This window comes from Calonectris borealis, chromosome 6, assembly GCF_964195595.1.
Source record: "Calonectris borealis chromosome 6, bCalBor7.hap1.2, whole genome shotgun sequence".
Lineage (NCBI taxonomy): Eukaryota > Metazoa > Chordata > Aves > Procellariiformes > Procellariidae > Calonectris > Calonectris borealis.
The window spans coordinates 28,465,238-28,480,390 of record NC_134317.1 but is presented as its reverse complement, the minus strand read 5'-3'; the positions used below and the strand labels follow the sequence as shown (position 1 = coordinate 28,480,390).

The 15,153-nt window shown below is 36.8% G+C and overlaps 1 protein-coding gene across 9 annotated transcripts in view; it reads right to left on the bottom strand.

The window, feature by feature from the left end:
• The window catches only part of ABI2 (abl interactor 2), a 71,809-nt gene that overhangs the window by 39,745 nt on the left and 16,911 nt on the right, over positions 1-15,153 (bottom strand). For all 9 annotated transcript variants that reach the window (XM_075153413.1, XM_075153414.1, XM_075153415.1 and 6 more), the window contains exon 2: positions 3,306-3,473. In XM_075153413.1, coding sequence (XP_075009514.1) covers positions 3,306-3,473 — 168 coding nt within the window. The remainder of the gene's footprint in view (positions 1-3,305; positions 3,474-15,153) is intronic.

The following is a 15,153-nucleotide window of genomic DNA, read 5'->3' as shown; positions in this document are numbered from 1 at the left end:
AACACATGCTGACTAGAGAGAACTTCAAGTCTGCAGTCTATTCAATATCTATTCTCACGGCCAATATCATGGGAGTCAGATTCTAAGAATAGGATGAAGCAGATTTCTCCATCATGCATTGTCACTGGAGATAACTCATCACTATGATAATATGCTTGTTTATATAAGTAGCAGCAGAGAAGAGTTTTAAAGATGACCCTGCAAACTAAGAGTATTCTATAACTAAACCTGAAAAAAACATTTCTTATCATACAAATATTAAAACCTGAAAATCTGCCAGATTAATTTAAAGAATTTGGACATTAGTAACATTTCACAGAGTCTGCTAACTTGAAAACTTCAGCACAGTTTTTTTTATCAAGTATAAATATTTATACAGATGATCTGTATTTAGGATTCAAATTTTCAGCCAAATATGAAACACTGTATATTATCTAGATCTGGACAAGGTTCAAGAAGGCAAATAAGAATAGATTCATCAGTTTTCAGACCAAATCAAAGTAATTCTAAATTTTAAACCAATAGGATTTAATCACTTGCATAAAAATAGTTTCAATAGTAACAATTTCCTTATTCAGGACCTATATATAACCTGAAAAACCACAAATGATTATCAGCTTCCTTTTCAGCTCTTTGATTAAGTTGGCATTTAGAAGGAAACACAGAAAGTTATATGAATTGGCATTCTATCAATGAACAGAGAACTAGAATATTTTATCTTCTAAAGTTAATCACATCTCTCCCTGTTGGAGCTATACTTGAACAAAACAAGCACTTTTGAAAAAAGTTTTCTTACTAAAAGCCAAATTATTTTGCTTCATTCTTTGGAGCACATGTGGACTTCCAAATCAGAATTAAAAGCAGGATTATCCATCCAGATATCATAATTTGCATTACTGTTTTCTAAACTTAAATATCAATACCTACTGACCAAAGCATTAATACAATAATGCACTGAGAGCAGATGGTAATTACCAACCTGTTTTCTGTTCTACATTACTGACATCATTTCAAGTCAGACTGACTGAAATCATAATTTGGCAATGAGGCATTTTAAGTGGTACTAGAAACAGTCCACTAAACCTTACACCCAACATAAAAAAGACCGAGGAAGTCTTCTGCAGGTTAGGCTTGCTCCCGGAGAGGTATAATCAAGTTTCCTGAAAAGAAATTATTACACAGAAACTGTGACAAAATAAATTCATTTTTTAAAAGAAAAATAACCACTGAAATTAAGACAGATAATATAACCATCTACAACATTGGTATCATGGGATGAAGCCATTTCAGAACATATTGAATTCAACTTAATAAAGTTCTTTGGATCAACACACTTCGTGTATGTAATATGCAAATTTCAAATACTGTCTGCTCCTCTGATATCATTTCTTCCATGAAGATTTGGGGAGTATCCTACAGGATACTCCTACTCAGGGGAGTATCCTGATACAGACTCAAAAAAAACCCAAACCAAAACAAAACTCAATTTTCAATTTCACAGCTATATTTAAAAAAAAATTAACTTTTTTTTGGTTGTTCAAGTGAAGTGCAGCCTATGAGTTTTGGCAGATACATCTTCATTAGGTATTGGGCACTGGTAATTTAGTGCTCCATTTTAAATAACTAGCCATTTTGTATAAACGCCAAAGACAATCTAACCTCACATCTCAATCTGCATAAATCTCAGCTTCTCAGAAGCAAAAATTTAAAAAGCTATGGCCCTTTCCCCAAAAGCTACTTTAGAAAAACTGTGTGACAAAATGAACTTTCCACATCTATAAAATGCAAAATCCAGTGAAATTTGAATATTTTTATTCATATACTGTCTTTTGCGTCAGGCTCTCAAATAGCTGAAATACTTGTCAGCTGGCACTAGCCTGTCAGGAAGCACATACATACACACACAAGCACACACACAGACGTATACACACACAGAGGCATACACACACATATATAGCACATATACACGCACACACACACAGAGCAATTTGTGACATTTTCTGGGAAATAAAAAGAATTGACTTGTCCATGGATTAACAAGAAGCATGTAGCAGAAGAAATCAAACTTCTCAGGTTATTTTTGAGGATGCAGTTGTATGAGATAACTGAGGCAATCTAATAGCGTACTGTTACCAGAAGGGAAAATCCTCCCCACCCCTTCCTTTGCATCTGCTTTGGAATTCATCTGACCCCTCAGTAAGCCAATTCGGCCCATTAAGCTAGCATAAAATTATTCGCTTCTTTTGCCGATTCAAATCTCTGCTAGCTTAGCAACCCTTTCAGCACCAGCAAGTTAACAAATCAGCTCAATCTGCTCATTCCCTACCTTACACAGCTCCTACTTTCAAATGTCTTTCTAAATACCACGACATTCTTTATTTTAATTTATGTCATTATCACATGGAGATCAAGAAACCCTAGCAGCCAAAATGTATTGGTCAAATAAGACACAAAATATTCAGTTAGGATGCCAATCAACTCTCCAGTAACAGAAAAACAGAAAGTGCTGTATCATTGCTCTTAATTTCTCTTTTAATCCATCATTGGCATGTAAACCTCCAATAAATCTATCATCCAACCTTAGCCCATTCTGGCAGCCAAAATTCTCACATCAGTGTGGTGATGGGACATGGGTTCCTGATAATAGTAGTTTAGTTTATTGCTGCTCAGAAAAACTGCAAACAATGGCAGGAGCTCTGCAGCCATACACAAACTTGAAACATTAATTTTGTCTTCTATTCATGTCAGTTGCGTGCAATAAAACGTACTGTTGCAAAGTACATTTTATTAAGAAAAGCCAGGAGCAAACTATTTTTGTCATCTATGCTTTTGTCATCAGATGCCAGTATTACAGCAACAGGAAAAGTAAAAACATGACAAATATTGTTTTTCACCATCCATTTCATATTCCTTTCTTTTAATTTTAAGTGCCTGCAGCCAATAAATACTAAGTACAGTAAGTCACCAAATAGGAGTTGGAAAGCTTAATCTGTCCCTTAACATAACATTCTGATTTTTCCATCAGCAGTTTTTCTGTGCTTTTCACTTATGCAGAATGGACCCCTCTCCAAACAATAAACTGGCCAAGAATATATTTAATCTCTTATCCTATGTAAAATGTTCACATTAACACAGATATACAATCACATAATGAGACCCATTCCCAGAATCAGTATGGGAAGAGATGCATCCTTCTGTTTTAAATGCGACTATTTTTCTCATTCACAAAGTGTCAGGTGAGAGTTTTACTTGCTGTGTAATTTCAAGAACAAAGAGCAAAAAAAAAGTTAGGAAAAAAGTCTCACTTGCGAAATATGGTTGATTGAAGATTCCATGCGTCGAAGTTGGGATGCCTGGATATCCAGCATTTGGAGAACATTGTTGGCCAAAGTGTTGATCAGATAGGCTACGCTTGCTAATGACTGGGTTGTGTAGGCTTTGGTTTCTTCCAGGGCTCGCTGCTTGTCTGCTGACTAAAAGCAGAAATAAAAGGTTCATTTAGTGAAGTATCTCACACAAAGATTCTTGGAATGAACTCTTTTTGCCTGTCTTTAAAGGACAAAGAATTATACAAGTCAAACTAATTTTACATCAAAGTTACCATTTTTCCTCCTTTCCATTCATTCCACAAAAGATACTAACTTTGTATTTTAAGAGTTTCTATACTTTATAAAAGGAATTAAGCTAGTATACAACATGCTCATCTTTTCTTGAAATACTTAAAAGTGCAACTTTTTATACTGTATTTTAGCAATAAACTTCAAAAGCACTCTGAGATACTTATTCTTTAGTTCTTCTAAACTTCATACTGTTTAGAACTATTTAGTTCTTCTAAACTTTGTACTTCAACTAGATCTCATAACAGCCTGCAAGGATCTGCCAAATACCATATTCCTCATCTGTCCCAATTATTTAGACCGCGTTAATGCCGAAAATGGTCGTTCATAGTGAATGAACTATAATTACTCCCTGTCCTGGTTCCAGCTGGGACAGGGTTAACTTTCTTCCCAGTAGCCTGGGGGGTGTGCTGTGTTTTGGGTTCGGTGTGAAAGGAGCGTTGATGGCCCATTGATGCTTTGGCTGTTGCTGGGTGATGCTTGCACCGGGAGGGGGGAGCACAGCCGGGGTGGTGGACCCAGCTGGCCAATGGGGTATTCTATACCATGTGACATCATGGTCAGTATAAAAACCGGGGGGGGGGGGGGGGGGGGGCTCGCCCCCCGTTCGTGACACGCGGTCGGCGGTCGGTGAGCGGTTCTGTTGTGCATTGCCTGCTTTGTGTATTCTGTTATTGTTGTTGTTCTCACTGTTATTATTACTGTTCTACTTAGTTTTATTTCAATTATTAAACTGTTTTTATCTCAACCCGGGAGCTTTCCTACTTGTGCCCTCCCAATTCTCTCCCCCATCCCACCGGGGGGGGGGGTGATCGAGCGGCTGCGTGGCGTTTATTTTTGCTGGCTGGGGTTAAACCACGACACTCCCTTAAAATGGTAGCTGAATAAAATGTGAAAGGAATCATTTTTAAAAAGAACAAGTCTATGTTTTCTTTTTAAACATGTTTGTGCTTTTTCACATTGTCAGTATTTTCTTCTATGAAGAATAAGTATGATCCATTTTTCTAGTAGTAGAGCATCTGAAAATATTTAGGCTATCAAGCCACGAGACATCCATTAGAAGTTTAAAAACATACATACATTTCAAACAACATTAAAAATAATAAGCTAAGAGTCTAGTCGTCAGGGTTCTGTGTTTCTCCTTGAATAACAGTTAACATCACTAAGATCTAATTCAGTACAAAGAATACAGATTAAAGCACTGGTAAAACATACAATGAAGATACTAAGAAACTTTCCAGTTTCCAAGGCTTTGGAATACACTGAATTTCACTTTAGCCACCTCACAGGCTGATGGTGCTGTTTTTAAAGCAGCAGTTGACAAATGTTCTCTACTCCCACCGGTCATTATAACACGATGTTTCATAATTTCCTTTCCTTTACATCTTATTCACAGAGGTTGGGTATCAAGATTCAAGAAATGTGCTTTTATTAGAGGGGGAATATAAAGTCATTCCATATCTTTCAGCACAAACTGAATCTACCATCCATTTTATTATATGTACTTTGGGAAACACTGAAAGTAAGCATATCTCTATTTCAGGAAAATATTTCTTACAGCCCAAGATATTTCCTGAGACCTTGTAGTAGGACTCTTAAAAGAAGATTGCTAACTTTCAAGAAAAAAAAAAACCACACATGTAAACACAGATACAGGACTTCAATTAAACGCTCACATGAAAGATATTCAATACTTTTTCTTTCCTGGCAACCTCTCCTGTGTCCACAAACAGCAATGGTAACTTGGTTGGCCTGTTAGCATTCCTTCTTCTTGCAGGCCACACCGGTACCACTTTCTAGTCTGCTTCTAGAAAGGAGGATAGCAGCAATTGCTGTTCAGCCATACAAGAGCTCCCACGACGGTGCAGGAGGGGAGGAATGCTGTACAAGGTAAGCATTCTTGCCTGGCTGTTTCTTTCCCATGCAGCAGAAGGAACCGAAAATTTTAGGAGACAGCTTCCCAGGGCACAGTATGATGATGTTCCCCAACAGAGCATGCTTGTAAAGGCTGCCTTATATCCATCTATAAAGAAGTTAGATAAATGCTATCCCCAGACCTCATTTAAGAACTCGTGACTTTTAGCCAGCTGGATAGCATGTCTTTTATACAAAAGAGCTCCAAACTCAGCTTAAGGACTCCCAAATGAAGGAATACAGAGCTCTCTGCCTCTATTCTCACACTGCTGGCTTATAAATTCACTCTTTCTTTCCCTCTCTCTACTCATAACCTCAGCTCAGTCTGCAAATACCACTACAGCAGGCATACATACCATGGGACACCTTCACAGCTATTCAAATAATTTCTGAATGGCAATAACAAAAATGACCAGAAGCTTGCCAGTTTCGCTCTGCAGCTGCTGACAAAGTCTATTTATAGAAGCAGAAACTGCTGATTTACATTAGCACACTGTACATACAGAATAGCTGAGTAAAAGCCAGCAAACACAGTATTTTTTCATTAATAGCCAAAGAACAAAAGGAAAACAATCTACCATTTTAGAAATTATGAGCCTCTGCTATGGTTTTACCACTTAGAGAAGCACAAATATGAATATGTGTTCAGAGCTAGCCCTTCTACTGATGTAATCTAATAGCTAAATTCAAGTCACCCCCATTCACAGCAGTTCAAACCAACAAGGAACTGGCTTCTCAATGTTCAAACACATTAAAAATTTCATAAAACAACAATCCTATAAACACATTTGGAATGTTATTAGCACAAAACCCCTTTTGATTGAGAGGTCTAGTTTGTCTATTTGGCTGATAACCTGAACAACTATGATTTGCTCTGCATGCCTTTATACAGAGCCCAAAATTCTCTGAAGCAAACTCCACTCATGCTTGGCAGAGCAAAACTAAAGTTTGAACTTTCTCCCTGTATACTGAAAGACGCAGAATGTGTTGAATTTTCAAATTAAAATGACTATTTGAACCTACGATTGTCAAGCCATTTCACAACACCACCAACAAAAAATTAATTAATGACACCATTTTAAAACAATCAAGTTTACCCTAAAAACTTTCAAGACATGAAAACCTGGGTCTCACACAAAGACGAGGAAAAACAGTCTGGAATACTTACAGCAAATCTAAAGTTCCCCTGTGGAGATGTAAAAATAAATGTCAGTTAAAATTTAACTTGAAATGGTAAGTTATGTTTAGCTGGAAATCCAACTTTTAATTTGGAAAGTAGATTTTCAGAGATAGTATCTTATCATATGCTCCTATGTAACAAGCTCCCCATGTCTACTCCCGATGGACATCAAATTATATTGCTTACAACTGCGGCCGTGCTCAAACCTAGCAACGGATTTAGAAAACTAAATGGTACACTGATAACTATCCGAGTGTGTAACTGTGTAACTAAATGGATTTCTGCAAATAAGATCATGATTTCAAGTTATCAGTAAACCAAATTAAAACATAGCCCTCATCAGACTAAGATCTAATACTCTGATCTTCAGGACACCAAAATACGAGCTTCATACCTGACTGTAAGACAGGCAAAAAGTTATTTCAATATCCACACCTACCAAAATTCTCTAGAGAAAGATAAAAATACTAATTTGGCCCTAATCAAACTGATAGCCTCTCTACAGTAGTTTCAGTAACTTATGGAACACAGAATATTGAAAACAAGAGAAATATATTCTGCTATGTTCATTCTAACAAAATAAAGACACGTTACCGTGAATACTTCAGGATACTAACCAGAGCCCTTGAAGCCCTTCAGTTCTCAGAAACGTTGCAGTCAGCATGATCAAGATCTGGTAGCAAGTACCCTAACCTGAATTTTCAGTGCCCTAACCTAAATTAAATGCCATGAAACAGACCATTGAATATCTCTCCATTTTAAAGTTTTTAAATATCTTTAATCTAGCACTCACGCACATAAAATTCTGCATGCCTATGAAAAAAATTGACATCATAACATCTATACACATACCACTTTTAGGAACACACATTGCTTCCAACTGTTAGATCAGCTTGATCTGTACTTCTTTTAAATGGATATTATATTTTAAGAAATCAAAGCCATTGTTTGACAAATAAGTCTTCTACAACACTCCCAACATAGGCAGCCTCTCATTCGTAGTCCTAACACATCCACTCAGTTGTGACAGTTCTGTATTTGTAGGGCCACATGAGTACCTAATCTAGTTTACAAATAACCTAAGAAACAAAAGGTTATTTTAAACTCCAATCAATTCCATTTTCTTCCCTGCCATGCAAACTTGCAAACACTTGCACTAGCAAAACTAAGTAGATACCACAAAGGAAGAGCAAATCATGTTTGCTGAATTATGATTTGAGCAACTAATCATTATGTAGACTCAGGTTCTAGTTTCACCAGCAGTACCTGTGGAATTAGAGGTCCCCAACACAAATTGCACACTCCCTTTGCTGTAGTGAATTAGACCAGGAGGCGAGTCCCAAATTAAAATTATCTGATCCATAAACCAAATTATGAGTTTTCCCTCATCCAAACCACTGCATAGCCACAGAAACACAAGGAAGCACACAATCAAAAATAAGGAGGAAAGAGTTGCTCTGCTTGCTCGAGAAAAGGAACAAGTACTGGAAAGTAGACATCACTGCAGTTTTGCCAGCCCTCCACTACCTATAATTTTTTTTTTTTCACAAGACCTGTGCACAGTGCCTCATTTGTTTCCCTTAATATTTTTCCATTAACTGTGTTAACAATGCTGCTGCATCTCCACCTCTTAAACTTCCAGCTTCAACTTTTCAAACAATGTTAAGATGATACTTGAGCATCACAGCTGGATCATCTTCACAGCCTTAAAAAGATAAAATGTTTGGATCATTGATGTCTTCTGTGCCCACGTTATCCAGTTTACATGCAGCAGCTTAGAATCTGTTCTATCATTTTTCTCCACACAATGCACACATCAGGTGGTCCACACTGAGTCACAAAGCACCATCCTTTTCTCCTCTCAGCAGTAAGTGGGAACACCATTTTAACTCACCACAGAGAGCTCATCTGATGCTCCTGCCAGCCACATATGGGGCGAGGATGGTGTCAGCTACTACTGGGAGAGGCTACCTCTGCTGCAGCAGGAAATGGTACCCTATGCACCTAGACACAGCAGCAGCCATTGCTCTGCCCAGTTCTCCCCTGGAGAATGTTTTCCATCTGTAGGAAGCACCCACTACTAAAACAGTTGTTTTGCCTCCTCCAGGAAACAAAACAAAACAATAGACTAGATGGAAATATTTCACAGGACGGATCCAGTCTGAGAGCCAGGACATAGACTACAGTGACTATTCTATAAGAAGCTGGGCTTTTAGATAATAGGAGAAGATCAAAGTCATTCAAGTCAGCTACAGATGCACAGATTTCAAATCCAGTCAGAAAAGGCATGTATTACATACACAGTGCAATAGTATGTGCTTTCTGTCAGACAATGGAGAAATATTAACAGTTTCCACTTCCGCATGCCGAACAAAGATGGACATTAAGTCTAACACAGATCAGGAATGATGATACAAATGTTCACCTGAAAATATTTCTCATTTTTATATTAGATTGTATAGCCCAAACTGCTAGCATTAGAAAGGATGTGGAATTCAACTGCACTAAGTGCAAAGATGACTACTTTTCATGTCAGGATGCAGAGCCTGGGCATCACTTTTTCTAGCCACTCTGAAAGTTCCATTTACATAGCACAATTACATTATCAGATTTGAATAAGAAATGGCCTGGACTGCTGACTATATAAGACACACTTTTACTTTAGGAATTAAACCTCTCAATGTTTTTTCTCCTGCCTAAAGAAATACAAACTTCTGTATTTATACAAGCAATATAAAAACAAATTACAAAGAAGAAAAAAAAAAAAGACATTGAATGGAGAGTGTGGGGCAGATGAAAGAATAAAACATGCAGTAAGGTATGCAAAATGCCGAAATAATTTGGCTATATGAATGGTAAAAGGAAATCTTACACGCATATGGAGCACAAAAAGCAGAGCTAGAAAGAAACTGAGAATTTAATGTGTTCTCCCACCCCGAAGTGAGATCAGCCAGGACATAGTCATAAAGTCTGTTATACCACTGTTATGAACTTGAACAATTCTGTACAAAAAGACAGCTATTAATACAGAAGGAAATACACGGAAGCAAATGATGGAGGCAACGAGAGCACTATAGTAAGATTTACAGAATATCAACCCAACTAGATGAAAGGAGAAATGCTACCAAGAGAAAAATTAGAGGAAAAGGAAAGACTTCAAAGACAGCAACATGTTAAAAAAGAAAAACACAGCTCTTATGAATTGGAAAGAGCTAATTAAGAGAAGTCTGAAAGTGGTGCATCACAGGAAGCCCTAAAAGCTGCTGGCAGTTTAGTTGATTATTGTAGTTAGGTTTCTTTCCTGCTGTAGTTCTAAAAAAAAATTTATTATTTAACCACTAGTCATCATCAACTTGGAAGTTCAAAGTTTTCAGCTGGGCTAACAAAATTTACACAACAAATTCTATTAGATGAGCCAAAAAGTCTGGACCTACAAGTTGATAAAGAAATTGTGTTTCTTATTACAGAAGATTAGCACAAGTTGTTGCCTTTAATATCAATATGACAGAAAAAAAAAATCCTTCCAAAATTAATACTTAGTGTTGAATTGAGAGGGGAAAAAAAAGAGAGCTTTTCATTCATGAGCCTACTATCACTCACAACTAGCCTAAATCTAAAAATCTCTTAGAAAAAGAGAGTTCTGAATGGAAAAATCTCAATTCATACTCAAATCAACTCTTCAGCATACAATGCATTTACGCAGTAATATTTAGGTGTCAAAGTGGAAGCTGAGGTTAAACAGTTTGACATCGGATTAACTACACTGAAAGGTGTGTCCAGAATCTAATAATCACTTCCCCAACATATACATATCTTGCTATTGTTCAAAACAGTACTGTTTAGTGAAACAAAACTCATATTTAATATACGTGACAAAAAAGTAACAGTGAAATTTTAAGAATGAGACAGAGATTAGTTTCATTTAATATATATAACAGTTGTTTCTTTTGATTACTGTTGATAAAAACTCAAGCAGGCATTTGTCTAAGATCAGCAAGTAAACCCCCTCAGGTTTCTTTTGAGGTTGCATCACCTTCAAGAAGCCTCAAGAACAAAACCTGCATGCCTCAGAGTGCAGCAAGCTTGCATTATTCAGTACGAAATGTGCCCAACTGCGATACTGACAAAGCACACTTCAGTTTTCCTGTGGAAAATAGAAGATTGAGCTCTTATATCATCCTTTCCATTTTATCTGTTGCTGGATTCCTTGAAGTTACTGAAAGCCTCAATACATAATTAAATATTTTACACACGCATATTCAACTGCACAGATGGTATTTGCTTAGTCCTTTCAAGTGCTTTCTGAGGTCCTTCCATAAGCTAGAAAAAATGATTGCGAAGAAAACTGAGCATCATTATCCAATAATTATGCCAAAATCATGCCAAAAAGTTACATAACTGCCAGTGAAAAATACAATAGCTTTCTGTTTTTACAAACTACCTCATTAAATACTTACTTGCTAAAGAATATCCATTACTCCTTCTTCACTACCAGAACCACTCATTCCAGCATGAAAAACACGTACCATACAATTCGCTAAGTAGTTGGTCTGTAACATGGAGGTCAAACAAGCATGAAAAAGCAGAAGCAATCACTGACATGTTAAAACAGAAGGAAATGAGATCTCCCAGAGCTCCTGAAAAAATGAATGCCATAGAACTATCAGAAAACCTCAAAATTTCCTTTTCGGATGTGCAGGAGGATCCATGTATTCTATTAGTCCATTGAACACAGGGGGAAAGCCAGTCTACCCGTTCTTTAGTATAATCAGAGCTCCGAAGTACTTGGAGTTGGGGGTAGATTTTTTTGTCCTCTGTCAATTGTAATACTATAATCTCTAAACTATTAATCTCTATGTGTAAACATTTTTCTCTATATAATTGCTTATTCATGTAATTATTGCTATTATCATTATTTTAGGAAGAGGGAGGGCCAGCTTTATCGCCTCATGACCCTACTCAAATATATACACATTTATTTTTAAATTAAGGAGAGTTGGTAGTCATCTTGCCCATTTACATGTACTCTACACCCTAAACATTATGAATTAATCAAATGTTAAGAAACATAGGCAAGCAACATTTCAGATACATATGGGAAACACTTCACACATACCTTTCCACAAACCCATTGATAAGTTCTCTGACAATTTTCTATTATTTTGTATTCAAAAGAATACACAAGCAGCAAGACACACTGAGACCATGCAACAGGGAAAGCAACAAGATCAATGGGACTTGTAATTTGACATACAACTCAGTAGAAATGGTAGCTCTAAACTTTGGAGATAGACTATTTTTACTTCACAATAGTTTTAACATGATCTTATCTGGACAGCTAACTATAATTAAAGTAACCTGCTTGACAACTCTTTGTCCCATCTGTGAAGAATGGAGCATGTTAGTCTCCTAGTGACATGACTCCTTTTTTTATTAGTGAACTACTCTGAAGAGTGGCAATACACAATGCAAGAATCAGCACTACAATGAAACGTCAGTTGTGGGTGGACCATCCAGCCACAGACAGAGGTTACAGTCAGGCACCTAAACCTTATAAACACCTGTCAAACTGAAAAGTACATTTCTTCACAATTGCATCCAAAATCTCTACTCAGCACCTAAATGAAAGCATTTAACTTGCTGTTGACACGAATTGCTTTTAAAATTTAAACACCTTTAAATGTGAAGTTACTGAAGTAAACTCTTCTGAATACAACTCAAAAGAAATGGGATTAGGACTACTCTCATAGTACTGTTAATTTTGTATATTCTAAATCTATTCAAACACATCACCTTTTGAGCGGAGATCACACAATAACCTAAGCACAGCAATCAACAAAGCTGTATAAGGAATTTTGGCATTTAGGCCAAACATAATCATTACAGAAGATACTAGTTTTAGAATTAAGAATGCATAAAAACTATCATTAGATTTTATAATTCAAACAACATTCAAAGAGCAAGCAATAAATGCGATACTTAAAAAAGAAAAGCCATTTTAAATGTAAGGTTAATTGCATTCATCATATTCCACTGATATGAATATAAATACAGCTAAGGTTATTTCCATTTCTATAATTAAATTATGATGATAATTTAGGTTAATTTATCTGCATATTAATTACAAGCATGCTGAGAAATATACTCTTAGTATTCATACTTTTGTCAAGTCTTTGACATCAGGTTGTTCTGGTTTTCAGATTACTAAAAAACTGTAATGATGCACTAAATGTCTTCACTAGAATTTCTTGATCATAAGTGTGTCTTCCTAATTTTTAAACCAGCTGAAACTCAGCATCAATAATCTGCTGCAGTCAATATCAGGTCATTTGCATTAAGTTGAAGTCTTTTGTTTTCGTTGCAGTTGACTCATTTGCTATTTTAATTTCTGTGTTGAACCTCAAAATGTAGGTTTTGTTAACAGCTAGGAAAGCTACCTTTCAAAGAAATATACATGAAGCCTAACCTCCTAAATGGAAAAGCAACTTTTTAAAATACATACCACATTCAAGGCTGGCAGTGAGGGCAAAACTAACTCGCTGGTTTGAAATCTATGACAAGAATATCGGTCTGCTGCACTCAAAAGAAAAAGGTAACAAATGATAGCTGTGGACAGGCACAGCTTCCCTGACATCTGATCACTTGCACCACTGTTTTCATACTGCCAGCGTCATTGCAACAAATCTGTCATCTGTTTCCCTTAACCGCCACCAGGATCAAACTTAGTATTTATGTCCATACATTCACAAGCACAGATGACCAGTTTTCACATGCAAATGTCCTGCTCTCCAAAACTGGCAAGTTCCTATTCTTTGAAAGTAGAGCCAAAGTCCTGTTTATGCAAAAAAACAGGGCATGCTGCATTCATATAAACCTACTAGACAAGGTTATAATAAAGTTTGTTCAACATATAAATAATATAGTTTAAAATGATAGATCACAAGAAACTGAACAGCATGATAGCATCCAAATGAATTGGCATCTGAAATGTAGTTAACATGTTATATTAATAGTTACTCTTCACTGCTTTACAGTATCAGATGAAGCTCTTGCCTGAGAAGCAAGCAGCAGTGAGAGAAACCTATTCCCCATGTGTGTTTAAGACACTGCTCATTCGGTTAATCAGTGCAGGCTTCACCTTACTCTGTTAGCTCTTCTGCAATAACACAGCTGAGAGAAATGGATCATTTTCATACAACATAATTATCATTAGAGTTCCAAATACAAGGCCAATTTTGGCTTTAATACCAGAACAAAATCAACATATTTGTGGCCATAAGAGACTACGCCAATGCAATTCAGCTGAACGAAGAACCTCAGAAACAGCAAAGATCCGCAGGCTTAACTCTACCATCTCATGTATCTGCTGTTCTACAATTCTTCATTCACCAAGGACACTTCAGTGCGCGAAGTTTTCACTGAGTGTACAAGTAAAAATCATTGATTCATTCAATTCAATTCAAATTGATTTTACAGCTACTTGGTAAAAATAAAACAAGTCATTGTAGCATTTGCAAAAGTTACTTTTCAGATCCAAAGTCGCCTTCAAAAGTTAGAACAAACTACAATCATATAATAATTACCTTCTGTTGTACAAAAAACCGTTATTTGCACCAATTGTTTTCTCCTTAGCAATATCAGATGAACAGATTTTATCTCTCTCTCAAGAAATCTGACAAAATTTACCATTTCTAAGAAAGGATGTCCATTTCAGCTTCCCAAAACATTATCCAGTCACAGGGGTTTATGTAACACCCGAGTTACTTCCCAACTTTGCCAGTTTCTTCGTTCCACTATAAATTCTCAATTCATTACATAGCAATGACTGAGGCCAACTAACACTTTAATTTAATAAGAATCACAGGCAGAGTTATCTGTGGCAGTAGAAGCAGGTTCTGCTTCCAAGTGTCCTCTGCCAGCCATGTCATCCACCATCACAGTTTATAGCCTAATGTACTAATATAATTAGTCAGATGGCAGGACAGCTTATAATTGCCAGAGTGTAACTGCAGCATATAAGGGGAAGATACACACCCTATTCAGCCACTAGCTCCCAACAGAGGCAGGCAAATGTGGAGATGACACCCGCATCAGTTACCACAGCTACATCAAGCTGCCATTGAGCTGTGTTGCAGAGTCCCATTTCACTAGGCACTGTGAAAAGGAGTAAGGTAGTCCAAGGAACACAAGCTGCTGGAAAGCCTTTGCGGTCTGTCCACAGCAAATACAACCCTGTCATCCTCAGAACTCTTCCCACATTGTCAAGCCAACTAACACAAGTCTTTCAACTGCCATTCACTGTCCCTACTTCCTCACATGAGCACGCCCCAAAATTCTATCATTCTAAAAGTTATTATATTTTAAATTAGCTACTTTTGATAATGATGGCTAAAAAAAAGCTTTAAGAGAAATAAAGTGGCACAGCTACCAGGTAACAGGAGT